This window comes from Melopsittacus undulatus, chromosome 4 (assembly GCF_012275295.1).
Source record: "Melopsittacus undulatus isolate bMelUnd1 chromosome 4, bMelUnd1.mat.Z, whole genome shotgun sequence".
NCBI lineage: Eukaryota > Metazoa > Chordata > Aves > Psittaciformes > Psittaculidae > Melopsittacus > Melopsittacus undulatus.
Window position 1 is genome coordinate 99,315,579 of NC_047530.1, and position 21,935 is coordinate 99,337,513.

At 37.4% G+C, this 21,935-nt stretch overlaps 1 protein-coding gene across 2 annotated transcripts in view; it reads left to right on the top strand.

The window, feature by feature from the left end:
* Positions 1–381: 381 nt before the first annotated feature.
* SLK (STE20 like kinase) overlaps positions 382–21,935 on the top strand; it is a 50,269-nt gene continuing 28,715 nt past the window's right edge. For both annotated transcript variants that reach the window (XM_005154624.3, XM_031053782.2), the window contains exons 1-2: positions 382–947; positions 21,453–21,617. In XM_005154624.3, the coding sequence (XP_005154681.2) occupies positions 798–947; positions 21,453–21,617 (315 nt within the window). In that variant the 5' untranslated portion in view covers positions 382–797. The remainder of the gene's footprint in view (positions 948–21,452; positions 21,618–21,935) is intronic.

Sequence of the window (21,935 nt, forward strand, 5' to 3'; positions counted from 1 at the left end):
CATGCGCCAGAGGAGGCGGTGCGCGTGCGCCGGCGCGGCGGCAGTCGGCGGTGGTAGCCGGGGTGCGAGGAGGTTCCGGGAGCGCGGGAAGAGAGGAGGGGGGGGGGGGCGCACGGGGCGCGCGCGCACGCGCTCGGCCGGCGGCGGGGGGAGGGAGGGAGGCGCGGCCCCGCCCCGCAGGAAACGGTGCCGCCCGGGCCGCGCTCTGCGGGAGGGCGGGCAGGGACCGGGACACAAACCTCGAGAGGACCGCAGGGAACTGCCGCTCCCTCCGCTCTGCCAGCCCGCACCGCACGCTCCGGTAGGACACCGGCCCAGAGCCCGGAGAGGGGCAGCCCCCTCCGCTCCTCTCCCTGCATCCGCCCCGTCCTCTGAAGCGGGAGCGCCCTCGGCGGGCTGCTGGGTGACCGCTCCCCCGTCCGCCGCGCCCCGCTGCCCCTTTCCAGCGGGAGCCGCGATCCCCTTCGCCGCGCTTCTCCTCAGGCTCTGTCCCGATGAGGGAGTCCGGCACTTGTTGCTAACGCGATGGTCACCGGCCCGGCCGAGCAGGCAAGGGACCGCTGAGCCCGCCGCGGGAGAGCTCCGCTGCGGCTGCCGTCGACGGCCCGGCCCCTTCGGGTTGATCCGAGGGGTTGTTTCCTCTCAGCCCCCGGCGGTGTGAGGACTGCTCTCGTTGGGGATCGCGGCCGTAGGACCCCCGCTGCCCACCCCGGATGGTGACTGCGGGCTGAGGGGGCACCGCCAGAAGCCGCCTGTTCTTTGCTGCCCGCGACTGGCCTCCCTCGGCAGGAGCAAAGATGTCTTTTTTCAACTTTCGGAAGATCTTCAAGCTAGGTGGTGAGAAGAAGAAGAAACAATACGAGCACGTCAAGAGGGATTTGAACCCTGAGGAGTTCTGGGAGATTATAGGAGAGCTGGGAGATGGTGCTTTCGGAAAAGTGTTCAAGGTAAGGGCAAGACGGAAACTCGAACCGCTTGTATGGCTCGTTGCTAAAAAATGACCCACGTATCTCTTCTGAGTCCTGTCTAAAGCTTGCTTGTCTGCAAGTGCTGTCACCTTGGGATACCTGTTGTAAGCATCAGGTGGCTGGAGAGCTTCGTTAGGCCGGTAGGTGCTGTGTCCTCCCGGCCGGGGAAACGTGCCCGGGTGCGGGGGGACGAGCAGAGCCTGATCAGGCGCCTCTTGTCCACCGAGCCTCACGAAACTAAAGATAGAAAAGACCTATTAGGTCATCGTCCCGCCTTCTGCTCCACCCTGCCCGTTGCGGAATCGCTCGCTTCTCCTGTGTTTTGTTGGTTTTGGACTCGTGTACGTAGCGTGGCTTCTAACATTACAGAGACTTTATTTTAGGTATGGAGTTCATAGTTATTTAATATTTTCCAAAGTTTCTGTACGGAAGGAAGCCCGTGCACAGGAAAATTGACTTCTGTCCCTCGTGAGTAGTTTATAGGGCCAAGCTCACGTTGCTTTTAATGGGCATTCTCCTCTCCTGTTCCATGTGGGATTGAATTAAATAGTTGTGTTCTCCTGGCTTGCTTTACGTGGTAGCATTCCTGTATTGGATCTTGTAACTTCTCTTAGTTGTTTGATTATTCTATCTCTAAGTATACTGGCACAAGTAGTGTTTTTAAGGATGCTTATCTAGAATTTATCAAGCAAAGTAGAATATAATGACATAGTTATAACACTGTTAGTGTTTGACAAGGCTGTAGCTTTCAGGCAAATCTTTAGCTACTCTTCATCTTCCTAAAAGGGTATTAATGCTCCACATTTGGTTTTGGGGTAGTGTGGAAAAAACGTCATGGAGGATAAGCATGAGAGAATTGGGGAACTGACATGAACAGAGACCCTGGAACAGGTTCTTGAGATTGGAAAAAAAAATAGTATGAGAAAGAATAGCAGTTACAGTGTTTCTGAGAGCTAATTAGGTCAAGAAATGTTTCTGTTTAGAGTACAGCACTTGAGAGGTTATGAAATGTGCAAACTCAAAACTTGTGCTATTTTTGCTAGAAATTACTTTAGGTTTTATTGTAGTGCGGTGTTACCTGTTTGTAAATTTGAGCAAAGTTATTGCAGTCAGTTCAGAATGCTAGGTGGGGTGCTTTCTCATCCTAGAAATTTGTGTCAGTGGCCTATTAAAAGAGCATCTAGTTAATGTTGGTGTAATACATAGTCTAGATGGTGGTTCTCATGCTAGTTGGAAGATACTGTTTTTATTAAAATGACAGGGAAATATGTCTGAAGTTGCTCTATCATAAAGCTTGGTGACTGTAAAAACATAATATTGTCTCTAATGGCACTTGCAGATGATTAAAAGTTCTTTAAGTTTCATAGTGGAGTTTTGATTCCTTGGCAAATATAATGCTCTGTCCCTTAGAGATGACTGGGGAAGCCTCAAAGTTACAATAATAAATGTGCTCTTTTTCTCCCCCATATGCATTTCATCACCCATCCTCAAACCTCTTCTCACTTCATGTTTATCTGCAGGCATGTCTGTATAAACCGTAGTCTGTAGAGCAAGATATCTGAGCAAAACAGCTGGCAAATCTTGCATTTCAATGTGCTTTGTGTGCCATAAGAGTTTTTCCAGTTGGATGTGATTTTTCACTTCGAGATTTATTTCTGAATGTGAAATGACAGTGTTAACTGATTAAATTGATTTATTTTGTTTAATTAAAACCCTATTTTAAAAGGTGTAATAGTCAGAATGACAGTCACACTAGTAAACGTGTTGAACCTCTAACTCATGAAAATTAGAAAAGACTAGTATTCCTAGGAAAAAAAAAGTCTCCAATGCATGTATTCAGCAGCACTTATTTTTTTTCCATCTAGTTTGAGGAGGAGGATTACACATAGTTACTAACTGTGCTTGTGTTCCTGCATCTGAGCATGCTTGGCAAGAAACTGTTTTGAAAGCAAAGGTGTGGTAGGTTGATCTTCCTTGGATGAGACACTGCAAGGATAGCTATTCAATACCTTCTCAAATTTTGGAATCTAAGCTAGAAACTAGAACAAAACTGTCAACATGTAAAGAATTTGCTTAAGTAAAGTGGGGTGGTGGTTTAATTTTACGTCTGTGGTGGGATTTTTGTTTGTTTACAAAACCCAACACCATAGTGTCAGATTTACCAAAACTGTATTTGCCTTTAAGATCCTTGGAGTCAGTGTGTGACAGAGTTTTGACAGATATATGATCAAATGGAATTGCCAGATAAATAAGGCTTTGTATGCTTTGGACTTAAAAAATAAGTTAGATTGGTTACATGCTATGATTTCCTGTAGAGACGTATTTGGTTTAGTTGTGTAACTCTTCTTCTGGACAGAGTATCAAATATTAAAATAAAAACTCAAACACAACTCTTAAATTATCCTGTCAGTAATATGAAGCCTACCTGATTAACGTTTTTACATTAAAAAATACTGTGTCTAGTGATAACTAGTTTTGTATTCAGATGTCTTTAAGGGTACTGAAAACTTGCGATTTATTCCCCTTCCTCTCAACCAGCTACAAGGGTCTTACTTATTTTTTTAATAACTTAGCCAAATTACCAGAGAAGCTTATTTCCTTTGAAGCTGTTTAAGTTTCCTAAAGCTTTCTTAGCTCTGACAATTCATACATTTGTATTCACTAAGTAATGTTTAGAAATACTCTTCAGTGTTTCAACTGCTGTGGCAAGTCTGTTGTGATCAGAGGAGCTGTGTAACAGCAGACTACTGATGCCAAAGGCTTATGGTTGTATAGGACTTTTCATTGCTAGCCTTTTTCAGCCTCTTCAGAGAGGCCACTTTTAGGCTGTTTTCTTTTTGCTCTTGGCTAGTGTGGTTTTCCATCCTTTTTCAACTTATAGGCCCTTGCAGTACTTCAGTATCAGGTGATGGCCCTTGTAATGAGAATTTCAAGGTTGCTGATGATAGACTTTTTTTCCAATGTCTTTTAATTGCCTTTCATGGATTATTTATTATTTAGAATTACTGAATGGACTGCCAGGGTTCTGACAGCCACTGAGGAAGCAAAGTATTAACATTGGAGGCTGATTTCAACTCTGAAATTTGACAGCTAGATTGTAAAATATTCTTCTTTTTTTTTTTTTTTTTGGTAAAAGAAAATTAAAACCAAAAGACAGTTTGAAACTGTGCTGGATTTGATCAAGTTAAGTCCCCTGAAAAATCAGAGGTGTTTAAGTTAATAGTAATAAATCTACTTTATAAATTAGTTACATTATTATATTATACTATTTTATTGTGTTATATATTGCCCTATTATATCCAGTATCAGTTTGGTGCACATAGTAAACATTGCTTTAAGGTAAATCAGTATAAGTAGATGTTAGCCTTTCATCCTCTTTAAGTTACTTTCTAAATTCACAGAAGTTAATATCCAGATGGTGTGAAAGCAGGCCTTTAAAAAGCCTGATCTGTTCTGCTGCTCTTTCTTGCTAAAGTTCCTGTCTGAGAGTCTTAATCATACAGGTGCACATAACTGATTAAAAAGCAGATACCATCCTAAGTTAACTTCTTGAAGTGCCAGGACTGTATTTCAGTAAATTTTCTCAGCCTTTTTCATACTCAAAGTACTTAAATTGCAGAAAGGCATTTTCCTAGTGTCTGGCTGGTGTCATCTCTGACCCCTTCACTAGAAGATACTTTTCAAAGAAATAAGTGAGAGGTACCATCTGTGTATATATATATATATGTATACACACACTCATTTTAAGTTTTCTACCAGAGCAGAATGGCAGGATATACGTTGCAGTATCTTATGTAAGGTATCTATATAGGGTATGTGTATAGAGAGGGAATATATAGTATATATGCAGTTTAATACAAATCAACAAATTACCATTCAGGAATCCCTTATACTTGTCTGGTTTTGAGTTGCATTCATGCTTGTTAATTTGAATTGGAATATTCTGCCCATTTATAATATCCCATTTATTACCTGCTAAGATTTTGGAAGCATCATATAGACAAGATTCTCATGGGAATTTGGATAAAGTTACTAAGACAAATTTTCCAGCTCTCAGTGATTAACTGGTGCTTGGTTAAAAAGCCTGGTCTGCTTTCTCCTTAGGTTTAGAAAAAAGATGTTGTGGAAGCTGATAGCCATAATCATGGTGAACAACATTACCCAAATGCATTATCTTCTGAAAACTATAAGTACATTAAGTATTCATATATGCTTATATTCATAGTAGTGGCCACTATAAATCAATCTCTGGCTAATGATAGTGGACTTTTGATATTAGTGTTTCTTCAAGTCCAGTAGACTAATGATTTTGCTTCATATAAGTTAGGCCTTTATTTCTACTTTTAAAACAATCCTACCTATAATGTACCTATGTGACTTACAGGAGAGCCTGGTTTTGCCATCATGTCTTCTACAGAAGGTAGAAACAACTGATTTTTTTGAATACTGATTTCATGAGACTGGACCAATTACATAATTTAATCATGTGTCCTTCACTTCTTTACATGCCAGAATATGGACTGACAATCGGTGGTACTTACAAGTACTTTTTGTGTACCACTAACATCATAACTTATTTTCTAATCCTAGAAAATACTTAATGAGTCTGACCTGAAAACAGCGTTCATAATTTGTAGTTTTTATGACCTCACAGCACACTGTTTTAAATAATCCCTCCAGCTGGATATCACAAGTTGAGTTATCTTAATGATACTAATGTCTCATGATGGTTGCTAGGGTGGATTTCTTCTATAGCTGTAACTTAACACTCATAGGAGTAGATTTTGACTGCTTAATATCTAAGCTGAAGCACTGATAAGCTATTTTTTCTCTGCTCATTATCTTTTTACTTACCTGGTATCATTAGCTCCACTAATTCTTTGGAAGAGTGTTAGAGCTGTTGAAACTCATAATCATTCCTATAAGATAAGATAGTTTCCTGTGGAAGGATATTGCTGGAGTTCATTTGAAATCCTTTGTTTAGTGCTAGTTGGAAGATAAGTTCATGTTTGAAAATTTTCAATTAAGTCAAATACTGAAGTTTTATGACTCTGCCATAGCCCAGACCTGGAAGCCAAAGCAGGTGAAAGTGTCCTAAATTAAATTTTAATAGATAAGAATGAATCAGTGCAGAACTTCTGGCAATTTTGATTAAAATTGTTTGGTATACTAAATACACTTTGTTCTAATCTATTTTCATTCATAATTGACTGTATAAGTTGACCTCTGATTAAACTGGAGCAGTAAAGTAGTGCAGTTGTCCCCAGGAGATCTGAATTAATAATACTTAAATGCTATGTTGTTTTGTTTAGCCATAGAGCCATTAGTAGATAGAGGAGATAAAAGAGTTGATTTACTCTCAAGACACTAATGTTTAAGATAGCAATGTTCAATTTTAAATATTTAGTCTAAGTAAATGGAACTAAAACTTTAGGTAAAGCTTGCTAAGAACAGAAATTTCTGTAAGAGTAGCCTGAGTGGTTTAGGGCTGTTGGGCATGATCTAGGTGAAAAGACGTGTGACTCTCCATAGAAGACAAATGATTTTGGTCATCCTGATCAGCTGGGTGAGTTGCGCTATAGTATTACCCTTTTTTTTTTCCACATTGTTTCATTTTTAGAATGTTGAGGACACCAGCTAAGGAAAAGGCTGTATCACTGGTTTAAACCCTGGGAAATGTGTCAAGGGGAAAGCTTCACAAAGCTATTTACCCTATTGTCACTCTAAGTTTTCTGAGGAAACAGGTAGTACAAGAAAGTTGTCTAGATGGTAAACTGAGATAATTTTCTTGGTTTAAATGGCTGCTTTCCATTTTGTCTGTAGCAAGGCAGTCCTCTGGAGAAGTATAGCACGTTTTGTGTCTCATTTTTTGGACAATTTTAAGTCGCTTGGCTTAAAATCACCATCACAATACTTATGAGTAATGTATTGTTTGTTGCATTCAGAATTGAACATGCGGGCATGTTTGTGGAGGATAAATATAGAATGCTCATAATCACTCCTTGGTAAAGCAGTCATCTTTTCCAAGGTGTGGGCACAGTTAGATGAACTGTTTTAAACTCTGAAGTAAATAGGAAATCATGTGATTTTATTTATCCATGTTTATAAAAGTACCTATTTGTTTTCATGTCTTCTGATATTTCACATTTCTTAGCTAATGGTGTGAGTTTGGACTGTTAGTTTCTAGTCTGTAGAGTAGAACTTTAGATTTGAGGTATAAACTAAATGTGACTTTTTAATGGCAAATAAATTGTAGAGTGAAGCTTTTTTAAGCTGTTCTAACTTGATGAAATAATTCTTCATATCTAAGATGCAGTCTATTATGTTAAGTAATTCTGATATAGGAGCTAAAAACATATAGTTGTACTACTGTTTTGGTTTTGCCTTTTTTTTTTTTCTTAACAGGTTTTGTAGACAAATTGGTTAAACTTTTTGAGCTTAATATTTGGCAAGGCAGTAGTCCTCCAGTAATACAATCCTTCAAGCAGTAATACATGCTATTGTTGCAGAGTAGTGCATCACAAGTTTCTTTTGGTGGTGTCTCAAATTCTCGTTTTGACCACCCCATAAACAACATTGAAGAAATCATTTTTCGTTTGTATTTGCAGATGCCACAGTTCCCAGTTTGGTAGGTTTTTAATTGAAAGCAGTTATGAATGAGCCTTACATTTTCCATGGGCCATGACCCACCTTTTGGGAATCTCGTGAGGTATAAACATCATTCTCCTTCAATGACAGTAGTGTCTGTGTAAAAGAAGCATCATGTAATTAAACAATCTGGTTTGAGATCTTAAGTGCATTCCTTGAGACCCTCGCCTGAATTGTGATTTATGAATACTACCTTGGTCTTTGCTTCCTTGTGCTCCCCAATAATCTTTAATTACATTCAGATTATACATGGAATTGACAAATTCATGTTGCCTTACCTCTTTTGCCCATTGTCTTACTTCCCTGTAGTTTCCAGATTACTCAAATACAATGCTTATTCTGTCTTTTCATTTGACACTGTTTGGATTGTTCCAGTTGTCAACATTTAGTGACAGAAAAGCCAAGAAATTTGAAGTTACGAAACAAAGCAGACTGAATGAATAACAGTAAAAAAAATGAATGATGTTTTATAATTATTGTCCAAACCCATGTAAAATACATATTGTCAATCCCTATAATTCACTTATAATGGCTTTGTAACAGTATGGAATGCTTGAAAGACATTTCCACTGCCAAATATGTCTCAAATATGTTAGGTGGAAACACATTTTTTTCCACTCAGAGACAGGAATAAATCTTTTTTTGAGAGAAAGAAGACCTAGTTTTGCAGAATATGTTTGAAGGGTGTCAGGCAATAAAAACTGGCTAAGTAATATTCAATAAAAAGTGCTTGGCTATTTCATACTTCAACAAAAATGAAGGCTTTAATGTAAATGTTAACTTTCCATTGGCATTTCAAATTTTCAGTGGAATATGCTCTACATTCATGATATAAACCAACTGAAGTACGTGAAGCAGCAGATTTAACTAAAGTGAAAAATCCACAATGAAATAGTAATGGGAGATTCTTTGTATATTTAATGTACCTCCTTGAAGTATCACGTTTGATTTTCAGGAAGATATAATGTCTCTTACAGCAATTCTAAATATATGTAAAAGCAAGTTACAATATTAGAAGTTACAGATTTTTCTTGTTTATTTTCACTCTTCTGGATTAAGAGTGGTTTGCAGTATTCTGTAAGGCTGCGTGTGTTTATATAGAGAGGTTAATGTAAAACAGCTAAGCATGAGTGATGATTTGGAAGCTAAGAGGAAGACACAAACATTTTCCCCTTTACATAGCCATGTTTATATTTTGGAGCCATCTTCTATTTAGTTAATTACCTATAGCCTAGAGGAAGAAATTGCTCAAGCATAGATTCATGTTTGAATCACGTTCCACGCAAAATCTGGCTTTAAGAAGGTTCTAATTACCTGAAGCATGCTATTCTGTCATATGATTTTTACTTTTTACCGATTTTTCTACGGAGAAGAATATGTAAGTGGAAAAAAAATAAGATTGTGCTACAACAGCCAAATCAATTTATTGATTAGAATTTAAAATCTGCTAAATCTCTTCTCATTACAGAGAACTGTGTGACTGTTACCTTAAGGTGTCAGTCTTAAAAATTAATCTGTTGGTTGTTGTTTCAGAAGAACCTGAAACTGAAGGAGGCCATAACAAATAAAAGGACTTTATTATTTTCAGAAAGTATTTTTTCTGAAGTTGCATTAGTGTACTTTCTCAAAATGAGAGGGTGAGCAGAGTGGAAGGGCAACTGTACAGTCTGAAGGTTTGGGGAGAGCCATTATTCTATAACTTTGGTTGTGCCTACATCAAAATAATTTTACCTAGTATGAAAGCAATGATGAATCCCAATGCTAAGGCAGAATCGTTTTGGTATCCATCTAGCTTGATAATGAACTGGAGAAAACTGACTTTATTCATATCTCATTGAGCAGCAGTTTAGATCTTTCTGGGACTTTCTTGTTTAAGAAGGACTTTAAGGAGCTAGGTTTTGTCTCTAGGAATATTTAGTTGTAACCATGTTTCAGACAACAGTATTCTGAGGGAAGTTACTGTAAACTTGTTAATGATACAGTATAACTTGGCAAGACCTTCTGCAATGGAATTTATTCTTTATCTTGCAGGTAATGGTTCCTTTGACACACATTTGCGCTGTGAAATCAAAGCTTTTCTCTAGTACATGTCTAAATTTTCATTATAGAGTATGACTTTTCACTTTTATTTCTAAGCAGTACTTTACCAGGAAAAGAGTTAATAATTTGTAATCAGAAGGCAGGAAAACCTTAATGGAGTAATGTCAGCTGAGTCCTTCAGCAAGAATTAGCATGTTGCAGTAAACCCTCATCTCCTTCACAGCCTTTGTCTCAGGCAGGCTTTACTCAATTCATATGCTCCCTTTTTCATTTTGTAAAGTTCAGTCATGTTCCTGCCCCACCTTCAGCTTTTCCTGTTTGAATTGAAGAAGCCCAGCCTTTTTAGTCTGCTTTTTTAAGACAACTGCTTGACTCTTTAGTGATTTTATTTGCCCTTCTCTCATTCTCTTACTTGCTCAACTTCTGTGGATGCCACAGATCTTTCAGTTCACCATTCAGGCAAGTTTTCTGGTTTGTGGTACTTGATAGTCATGGGTCAGAACCACTGTGCAACTGCATTGCACTGTGAAAACTGTGATCATTGCTAGGAAATACAGTTAGAAGAGTTTGAAGAGGGATTATCCCCCAAGCAAACTGAAAGCATTCCAGTAATGTTGAGAAATTGGTACTCTTGAAGTTAAGCCAAGCTTGGTTTTGTTCTTTCACCCTTTCCAAGTAGTTTTTACTAGTAGTGAAATGAGTACAGTAGCCAAGTTTATAAGTAACCTGGAAGAAGGAAGTACTCTGCTATTTTTTATCTCTCTGGATGGGAAGTCTGAAAGCTTCAGGATCATCATATAAACAAGAATAATGTCAAATGTTTTTTATTGATTTACATTATAACTGGGGTACCTGAAAATGCTTCCTCTCCTTTTGGATATAGCAACAACTTTAAGCTATCTTTTAGTAGCAAACTTAGATGTTCTGGTCAGCTTAACAACAACCCTAGAAGTTGTTTGTTAAATTAGCTTGTTACAGTTAAATAAAAAACAAACACATCCCCTGACATTTAAAAGTAAAATAGAAAAATAAGCAAGTATGTAAAGTTTACTCTCCCACTTGATCACAAATGTCCGTGTATATGTGGTTCAATGTTTATTGATGCTGTTGTAATCCCTTAGTGTTTAGTGTCTTTATTAGTGGCCCAGCATGTGACTTTACCTTGAGGCAGTGCAATGTGAAGAAGATTCTTATGATTCTCTGGAAAGCACTTAATCAGTATGGAATTGTGATACTAAGTGAAACAGTCAATAACACATCTTCTCAAAGTGGTGCATTTCAATAGCTTTAGTAAGTACAGAAGCTCTTTTGAATGATGAGTGGCTTGGTCTTTACCATGACTGTTTTCCACAGCAGTTTCTAACAATGGTAGTCAGTGCAGCCAGAGTTCTGGCAGTGTGTTCCCTTTCCCAACTCCTTCCTTGTGACAGCTCTGGTGCCTGCCAACCCCACGATGATCTGGTTCAAAGAACTAAGCCACCCAAAAGCTGATTGTACATGTAATCTCCTTGGCTTCCCAGATCAGCTCACGGGAGGGCCAGACAAGTGGCAATGCTGATATAAGAGTAAAATGACAAGACAATGTCAGCATTGGCTTAAATAGCTATAAAAGGGAAACATCAGGGTGGCATATCAATATTCTGAAGTTGTTAAGGTATGTCAGAGGAATGTGGTTTTGTAAGGACAAAGGGAAAAATAGACATACTTTGTTGTATAAATCATCTACCTTTAGCAACAGTACTGATAAAAGGCAGTTTTGCTAAATGGTGCTGCTGGTGTTATCAGCTAGTAGTTCTGTCCCTTTGCATCAATGGCACCCATGCTAGAAGAATTTTTATGTGGAAACATAGAATCAACTAGGTTGGAAAAGACCTTCAAGATCATCAAGTCTAACCATTAGCCCAGGCCACATATATAGGCCACCACGTATATATACGTATCTTTAACTGGAAATACACTAAAAGCTTGTTCTCAGTTTTGTTCCAGGTGGTAGTTCTTTTTTATACTTTAGGCATGACACATAACTGCTAGAAAAGAATGAAAAAGTTACAGGACTTCTTATTTGGCACCAAATTTACCTATATGAGGAAAGTACGGAAACTGGATTTGAGCAAGCAGTGTTTTGAAGTAAGAAATGGCCTAGATAATTTTCCCAAAGGAATGGAATTCTGCATTTCCTCTCCCTGTATAAATACACAACAAAAGATAGCCCTTTGCTTCAAAAAGCCTTCAGCCTAATAAAAGAATAAAAAAAAATTAAGCATGACAGAAAAGGAGGAGTAGGAGAAAGGGGGAAATCTTGTCAAAGAGAAAACTACTTCATTTTTAACAGCTGTGCTGGTGCAGGCTCATTGCTGTCACTTCTTGGGGACACGGGCAAAATAAAGCTTTCATAATTCCATGAAAAGTAACATTGCCACACTATTAAGAGACAAGAACAGCACTTCCTCTTGAACATCTTGTTTGTTTAACTGTTTAACACTATTATGATACTCAGCAGTTACGTTGGAAGAACATTGTTCCTACATTGCATGAAGATCTCTTACTGATAGAAGCTCATTTGTTAAGCTGCAAAAGTATGAGTAAAGCAACCATTCTCCCTTTGCATATTGTGTGCATCAAGCTCTGGAAAGACAGTCAAAGTATTTATCATGATTAAGTGTTAATAATTTTATCAAGTAATGCAGCCATTCCTTTGATCATTTGTATTTGTCACTAGCATATTTGGTAAATTCTGAATGAATTGCAGTAAAATGGCAAACAGCAAGTGCAAAACTCTATCATAATATGAAAAAGGTTATCATCAGCAGCATGCAACCCCTACAAACCAAACAGTTAATGTGAAAGGCAGCATCAGAAGCAACATGTTCCACTACTGTGCTGAATACAAATGAAGTTTACTTCCAGAACCCAAGATGCTATTTCTGTGGCACTTGAGTAGCCAGTTTTCAAGGGATACCAAATGTTTATTCAGATGGTGCTTTCCCATCTCTTGAGATGTCATACTTGCAGCACAAAAATAGCTTAGGTCATTATAAATTGTATGTGAGGCAACCTTTCTAACTCACATATGGAAAGATTTAACTTTTTTTCGTGAGTTGGTGTGTAGCTTTAGGGTCATTACTTAAGACTCACAAGAATACTGGCAAGTCAGTGTCTGCACAAGTGTAAAGTAGCATACAACATCATAGTGAATTTTGTGATAAAGTTCATTATAGAACTGACTTGAAAATAACTAGCTTATGTTGAAGAGAGCTGAAAGGCATTGGCTTAACTGCATTGATTTCTTTGGTGGTTGCTGTCTTTGCAGTTGGTTTCTTTTAGATTGTTTTAAAGATGAGTATGTGAGGAAGCAGTAACTTCCCACTAGAATTCTCAATTTCCTATTCTTTTTAAAATATATTAATACCATAAAAAGAATATTAACTGTTTTCTGTAGCGATTTTACTTAAAAAACAGGGACAATGTTGGACAACTTTTTTATGAAAGCTGTCAAAAGCTACTTCCTTTTTTGTTACTTCAGAAATAGGGGAAGTTTCATCTTATGAGACTAAAACGTGCATGGAGCAACAGAATATATGCTTTGATAGTTTTGCAAGAACTGTTGCCAGTTTGAACATGTTATTGATGTAGTTGTGTTTCATTTCCCACTGCTATAACTGTGTCTTTTTGTAAAATACTGAATCCTAAACTGCTTGTGTGTCGTATAGTTTCCCTTTAAAATATGAAGTATATTTTATTTATTGTTCATTTTAGCAGGACAGAGAATGAAATGGGCTGGTAATGCTTCATCTTGTTCCATTTGTCTCATTTAATCTTTTCCCTCTGGCTACTTAGCTGTGCTTATTGCAAGTCATGAATGTGGTTCACATTGCAGTATCAAATTATACAGAACCTTTTCTTGAACTGCCCATATTTTTCAGCTAGTGAGATGTATACGCTTTAAATGACAGTTTCAGTTACATCTGTTACATCCCATCATCTTCAACAATAAATAAGTTGTCCTAGTGTAGGTCTTTAATCCCTTCCTTCTGTTATATGAAATGTAGAGCTTTTAATACTATTCTTTTTTGACAGCAAGATTTTTTTTAACTTAATGACTGTGCCACATTTCATCTCTATGACTATGTAGTTTCCCTAGTAACATGTCAGAAGGCCTTTGTTGAAGGGTTCTTGAACTTCAAAGTAGTTGTCATTTTTGTTTGTTTGTTATTTTGTTGACTTGCTCATTTCCAGTTGGGAAAGGCAGAATTTTCTATGCTCAAGTCAGATGCACGTCTTTGTTGTCGTTCTTTTGTTATATATGAATAGCTGTGCTGGCTCAGCAAACAGCTGTAGCCATCTTACAGCTGAGCTGGGTAAAGGCTCTGGGCAGAGCACATCCCAGTTTTGTTTTGTAACCTAACTCCAAGGAGCAGAATAAGGAGGAACTCTGGGTTGACCTAGCTAATTTATTAAGAAACAGTAAAAAAATCTAGTTTGATCTGTGTACATCTGTGAATGTACACTATAAAGTTCTACTAAGCAAAATGACAGGAAGCTAAAGCACTTTGTGGTATATCTGCAGAAAAAAATAGAGTTAGCTTTTACAACTCCAAATGTCTCCCTAGGGAAAGATGTTAGCAGGAGTAGCACTGGCTCTTAGATCTCAAGTGAAATAAAGCTTTCTTTGAGATATTAAATAACTAGAAGCTAGATTATAACATAAAATCCTCTCAAGTAAAGGAATCAGAGGGTTCTTAAGTCCTGTATTTACACAAATCGTAAAGTTATCAAGAACAAATAGAATTCTCGATTTTCAACCTGGCAGCATGGTAATTTTCAGGAAAAGGGAAGAAAAAGGTGTTTTGGAGAGCTTCAATTCTCACTTGTTGGTTGTATTAAAAGCAGTTGTAGCGAACAGCTAGAATTAGCAATTGGTTAAAAATTATTTCTTGATATCATTGTTTCTTGGAAGCATTAGTTTACATCATCTGGAATAAAGGTGTGTTTATTGCTGGAATAAAAACTTTAAGATGAAGTGACCAAAATAAATTTGTAAATGAAGAAGTAGTAAACATCGTGTTTTTTCTAATGGCACAATACTGAATAAATAACTGCAGGGTATCTGTAATCCAAGATGAGGATACACTGGGCTACTATCTCTCCTGGGAAGTCGCAAGTCAGTTTGGTGCTGACATTGTCTGATGCTGCACGAAAAGGAGAAAACCTCTGCCAGCAACTGTTAGTGTCCTCTGCAGATGAAAGATACTGGCAAAGCAGCTTAGTACTGCAGGGATAAATCTTAATTTGTCACACCTCCCCCTTTGCAAGTATAGGAGTTAATTGTAATGCAGAATGGTGTATTTTAATGCTGCTTTTGCAAGTGGTATTTACAGTTATAACTGAACTTGGGGAAAAAAAATTGCCAGTCCTTTGGTCTTCCACCTCTAACACCACTTACTGCTTTAGTTACAAATGTTTCCCCTATATTATCATCTGTTTTTCTCTTTTGCTTGTATGTGAGCTATCACACAACAGGAGAAAGGAAAACAATGTGTTGTTATAAAACCACATGGCATATTTTGGATATTTTCTTGCCAGCATTTAGCAATCTTCTGGTCTTATTTTTTGTTCCATTTTTTAATGGATTTGCTTAAATTAGAACAAAGATGCTGAAATCTGATATAATATCCTCTGCTAAGTTTCCTCTGAAGGACTGTTTCAGTTACTTTGCATATACTGGCCAGCTCAGCCCTGGTACTTTTCAAATATGTATATAAATGTTCCTGACACAATACATGAATCGGGATGGGAACTGTGGTTAGCTGGTTTACAGAATACCACAGCAGTAACGAAAATAAATGAAGGGAATAATGAAGTGAAACATGAAAATTTTATTCCCTACCACTCCCCAGAATAACTTCTGGAATCCTCGCAAACCAACTGTGGAGGAAACAGAAGAACCACAATACGTATGAAGTACAAGGATAATGTTAAAAGAGTGAAATTGTCATGGAAACTGCTCCAAAACTAGTATAGCTACAGAGGCAGCACCAGACCACAGTATCATAAAGACCTGTTTCAGTAGTATGAGTTGAACCCCGGGCTCCACTTTACTAGTATTTGCTTGTAGAAAGTAGAGGCACTTTTTATCTACATTTCTGTTTCAATATTGTTTTCCAAGCATTAAATGTTTCTTGAGTAGAAGAAACTGTATAATAGGTAGTTATGATACATTGTTCAGACAGGAAGATTTCTGGCTGATAGCTGTATTTTAAGCATGTATCATCTTTGGTAAATACTCTCCTGTCATTATCTTTTGAATAGTTCTTTTGTAACAGTCATTTCAACAAGTTTTAGCAGGTATAACTGAAGTTAGTCGGTTTTTAATTTCATGGACCAACCATATCTATAATTAAAAAAACTAAATTCTCTATAGTTTTTTTTATTACTACCACATTTTCAAGCATTGTGTAGGTAGGACTGGTGCATTGCTTCTGTTAAGTGACTGGCTCATTGTAATTTCCAGAGGTCTGTGGAGGTTTTATCTCCTTCACTGACCTAATGTGATTTATTATAAAAGTCATGGCTTAATGTTGCAGAGGTTGCTGTTTGCTTTTGAATTCATACTTTTAATTACATTCATCAACAATCAGTGTTAGAATTCGTGCTTTCATTTATTGGATTAATGAGATTCTTTTTTTCTGAAAGTCACTATTAAAGAACACCTTCCTGTGTTTTGAAAAGAAGTTTGTATACTTGATACTGGACAATCATGCAGGTTTGGTTTTTGGGGGCTTGGGGTTTTTTTAGCTTCAAAATGCACAGACCAATGTTAAATATGGTATAGTAAACTTACACAAAGCCAAGTGCAGTTTACTTTTTCCAGTAGGTCATACTAGTACTTACAGATTCATTAGATCAGGCTGTCAAAATCTGAAATTTGTCTGGTTTTTTTTTCCTTGTTTCATATGTTTATGAAAACGTGAGATCCACTGCTTTTTGACAGCTCTGAGAAGCAGCTTTTGCCTTTGCCTTTTCAGTACTGATTACTCACACATCATCAGAAAGTATACGGATCTAGATCTGACAGTCACAGGTTTACACAAAGTTCAGCTTTTTACCTGCAAAAACATTGTTTGTTGAGAAGGGATGTGCGTATTTTTCACTTTTTGATGGTCTATGATTATAAGTGCAGTTTAGTTGAGAAGAGTGAGTCAGAAAGGAAGAGCTACTTAATTGATTTGTTTTGCTGCCTGCAGAACATGCCATGTGGTTACGTAAGATCTCAAAAGAGATCAGGCTTCAGCAGGAAAGGTGAAGAGCAATTTTCTACCTCCTATCTCAGCTTTGTTTCCAGTTGGCTGAACAATAGATGGAGGAAGCACTTAACTCTGCTCAGTTGTAAATGGTGGTTAATTTTTAGGTGTCTACATGCTGCACGGTTGGGAAGGAAATGTTTGCTGGTGATAGGAAACTAAAACGGCTCCTCACAACCTAGGCTGAAAATTCATATTGGTCATCTAAAGACTACGAGTTATCTCTGAGCTGTAATACTATTACTCTGGAGCAGTGGCTCTGCTCTCCTTGCCTGCCCATGGCTGGGAATATGCAGCTTCTTGGCTGAATGCCCAGACAGTAAACCTGCCTTTTAATATTCTGCTGTCAGCCTCTTCACAAAGCTTCTGGCTCTGGAACTTGTATGTGGTTATATGATACTGTATTAAACCCCAGCATTGATAGGGAGGAGTTGCTAATTTCACATGCTCACGGATCCTAGTGTTGTGTAGGATGGTTATTCTTCTTTCTTGTACTGATACATTTTCAAATTGTTGTGGTTTTGTGCATGATATTTGCCATTTTAGTGTGAGGGATTTAGGTTCACAGGAAAAGCAATTTGCAAGTTCTAATTTACAAGATCATATTATTCTATGCAAAACAGCAGTCCATCTTTCTAACATATCTTGAGAGAATAAGAGTATCTGTGTGTTTTCTAGTAATGAGACTGTGCCATCCATTGCTAGAACCATGCTGTAACGTATAGTTTGCTATTTACTTGTGCATACTATCTATCTGTAAGTTAACATTTGCGCAGTAACCTTAAATATATAATACAAATAGACGTTTTGGTGGAAGGATTACCGTATTTGTTGTTGTATATAAAAGCTAATAATATATGTCATATTCCATTAGTCAGGTCTTGGGGGAATGAGTTACTGCAATTCAGTTTTCAGCAGCTATGTATAAATCTTTTTAAAAGATCAAATTTTGTTAATGCAAAGAAGGAAAAGCTTAGTCCCCCTTTCTTTCCTGTTTATGCATAAGGCAGGATTGAACATTGAAGATGCCAGTTTGGATTTCTTAGTTTAGGACTGAAGCTTAAATGACATGTTACGGAAGCAGAATCAAATGTATTTAAGCAAGGCATTTGGCATAACTTGAATTGGTAGTTGAAAGCTAAAATATAGAAAAACCCCTGGGTTGCTGATACAGGACATATTTTGAAGAGCAGAACCTCTGAGTAGGCTAAGTTATTATTTGTCTTTATATGTTCATGCACCCCAATGCAAAATGAGTCTATGCAAATCAAGACTGCATCTACACAGTCATTGTTGCTTCTGCTCTGACCTTTGCAGAATGTTATGTGGCAGAAGAAGAATTTCAGCCAAAGTCTAGAAAAAACAAACATGCCCACAAAAAGCTGTAAATGCTTTTAGTTCTTCTTAATCCAGAGGGTTTTGTTGTTGTTTTTTCCCATATGATATAGTGCTACATAAATCTTGTGCATGAACAGTAAGAAACCTTTCCTGCACAATTCTTACATATGTCTTACATACTTCTTACAGTAATCTGCATAGATAGTATTTATTAGAGTCCACTGTGGGGTGAAGATGAGTAATATCTTGTACAAAAAGAACTTTAGAAATCATGTTTAAAATAGATAAAGATTCTTTGTTATTATTATTTTCAGGTGTAATTTGATGTATGCTTAAAATGTTTGGTCAGGCCGCAGAAATACCCAGTGGAAATATGCTACTTACAAAACTTTTTTCTTTTAAGATGTTAAAAAAAAGTCTGGATCTAGACCTACGAAATTTTACTATCTCAACTTGGAACAAAGACAAACATTTGTTTTGTTTATAATTGTTAAGATACCCATAAAGATAATCATACCGACTCTGTAATCACTTCTGGTTTGTAAATGAAGTGTTTTAATAGAGCTACCACAATGAGAAAATAAAAGAAGCTTACTCAAAGCAGATTTCTAGTTACTTCAAGCAAAAGGATCTGGGAAAAATCAAGATAGAAAGTACTCTGTCAATAGAAAAAACAAAATATGCTGTAAATACAACAAACTGCCTAGGATGTAATTTACCAAGGCTTCTTTCTCTCAGAAGGTGAAACTGAATTTGAAAAACAATAATATCTGTTACTGTTACCTGGTGTATACTTTAAAAATAGTTTTATTTAAACAAAATATTACTACCATTATATAGTTTACATGTAAATATGTGTGAAGATGAATTTCGGATTTTTTTCCCTTCTAAGTATCCTTCTAAGGTACAGTGGAATGTGTGGCTGTAAAAATGTGACTTTACACTTAATATTTGAATTGTCTAGAAAGGTATTTTAACAGTCATTTTCTGTACATGTAAAGCTACCAAGTCTAATTCTCTTGTGGAACCAGACATGTGTTTTACCTTTCATGTTTAATTTGTAGTGCAGCTCTGGAGTAGGAAGGTTGGTCTTTCATTCTTGCCATAAGGCATGAAACCAAAACAATTTAAGTTCGTGTTGTGAAGCAGACTTTTTTGTTATTAGAATGTGTGTTGGATTAGAATGTTTTATTATTAGAATGTGTGTTTTTATTATTAGAACATGTGTTGGACAACTCAGCAGTTTGTTTTCAAACAATAATGTTATACGGATCTGGTATCTCTGTTGTTAAAAATGAGAGGGCAAATATTGAGGTTGGGAAGATGGGTGTTTTTTTTTATTTTGGAAAGAATATTGAGATAAAAATGAATGTTACAGAAAACATTTACCCTCAGTGTATGATGAATCGGCCAGGACTATGCTTATAAATGTGTTTTGCTGTTACTGCTGCATTACTGAATGTTATCGTAACTATTTATCTTAAAAGATTTTATTCTCTTCTGCCACACTGAGAGAATTATTTATGGCTGTGCAAGTCATAAAGTATAGATCTTGGAAGTCATTCAGAAGAATTCTTACTTGCTGTCTGTCATTGGCTTTAGTCTGATAATGAGATTAAGTGACAAAAGTCAGGTTTGGGATTCTTGCTGTGTCCTGTTCTGGATTCATCTCAACTAAGTTTGCCCCAGTGCACCAGCAGTCCCAGCAGAGAGACAGGATGAGCCACCTTTTGATGCTTCACATAAGGAGTCAGAATTGCCCCTGCAGGTTTTTGTCTCTTGCTGCTTTGGAGAGAGCCTATGTCCCTGCTTCTCACTGAATTTAATTTGAATGTCAAAAGATAGGTGAAGTAAATCCAGGCCTTTTCTTGGAGGTCTTTATAAATGGTGAAGTCAGCTTTGGTCATAAAACTTCATTAATTCAGAGGCAAAAGGTGACCGCTTTTCAGACTGGAATGACTTTGACAAACTGATGTTTTTATGATGGCTTGAGAAAAATGCACTTTCTTGTTTAAAGTTTATGTAATTCCAAGTTGTTACAGTATTCCTTCAAACATAACTTGCAGTAGAGTTGTTAGGAAGTGTGTATAATTTTGTGTGTATATGTACACATAGTCATGTAGGCTAGGTGTTTCGTATTTGCTCTATGGCCCACATATTTAAAAGGAAAATATAATCTCGCCTAGTTTTGCTGGATTAGTGTCTCAGCAATATTCTGTGAATAAGTCTTTGCAGCAACCGGTTTCTGAACTTTTTGCTATTTAAATAATAGTCACCTTAGTTGTTTGCATGTTTTTACATTTAAAAAAAGCCAAGACTATTTAAATGCATAGTAAAAATGCCTGGGTTTGTTTTGGTTTGGCTTGGATTTTTTATCCCCTTGGGTACCTAAGGTTTTGTTTTCCTCCTGCTTCTTACTTACTCTCCCATTGAATTTATCACTACACAAGTTCTAGTTGTCCCAGGTCCTAATGTGTGGAGTAATAGAGGCTGGCAGCATTTTCAGTGTGGCTAACTTCAATGAGTAACCATCCGTGGAAGTCCTTCTAGGCTTCTGAAGCAAAGAGAGCAAAATGCCCAGACAAATGAATGATGGCTTGGCAGCTTTGTAATGTGGGAGCTTGAATACAGCCCCTGGCTGAAGAAGAGCCTAACCTGCTGATTACTGGTAGAGGAGCTGCTTTTCTCTGTGGCTTTCGGAGCAGCTGTGCTGCCCCAGCGTGGGGATCCTCAGAAGGGCAAGAATGTGCACTCAGAAATGAGAGAGAGGGTGGTAGGATAGATACTTCCTGCTCTTGCCAAGTGTTAATAGGTAGTTTTTTGAGGAGCAGCACAAAACTTTTATCTCAGGAGTACAAAATAGTAACAACCCTCAGCTATTAACTGCATGATGGTTTGAGGAATGTGATGAGAATTAGTTTTATATTCCTGGCTCTCACTGTTTCTTGACCATGAGATAAATTACTAAACCTGTTTTCTGCTAGACTTTATCTAGTCTTTAATATGCAGGTCTCCTCTTTTTGTGGATAATCAAACTAAAGGCAGGAAAGCAGTACAGAACTATCCAGAGAGGGGGGTTTGTTGTTTTTTTTGTTTTGTTCCTGCTGACATTTATCTGGTGAAATTCACACGTGTACATTTGCTGTGACTTTTGTAGGCTCAGAACAAAGAAACGAAAGTTCTGGCTGCTGCGAAGGTGATTGATACTAAATCAGAAGAAGAACTTGAAGATTACATGGTTGAGATTGACATATTAGCATCCTGTGATCATCCTAATATTGTTAAGCTCCTAGATGCTTTCTACTATGAAAACAATCTGTGGGTAGGTATTATTTCTTTTTGAAATACTTTTACTTACTTCAAAAGTAAATTGTACGAAAGTAAAAAGTTCCTTTTTCTTCATTCAAAGATCATTTGTCCATCACATTTTTTTTGGGTTGTCACTATTGGGATAACTGTACAGCTTCAAAACTAATTTATAAATCATGGGTGTGACTTTTAGGAAATTGTCAGTATAAAATTGAGCTACACTGAGTCATTTGGTCAGGAGTTTGAATCTACAATTTTGAAGTTTGTTCATTTTGGTATGTGGAGAGAGTTCTTAATGCTTATTTGTAGCAGCAGGACTCAGATTTTAATT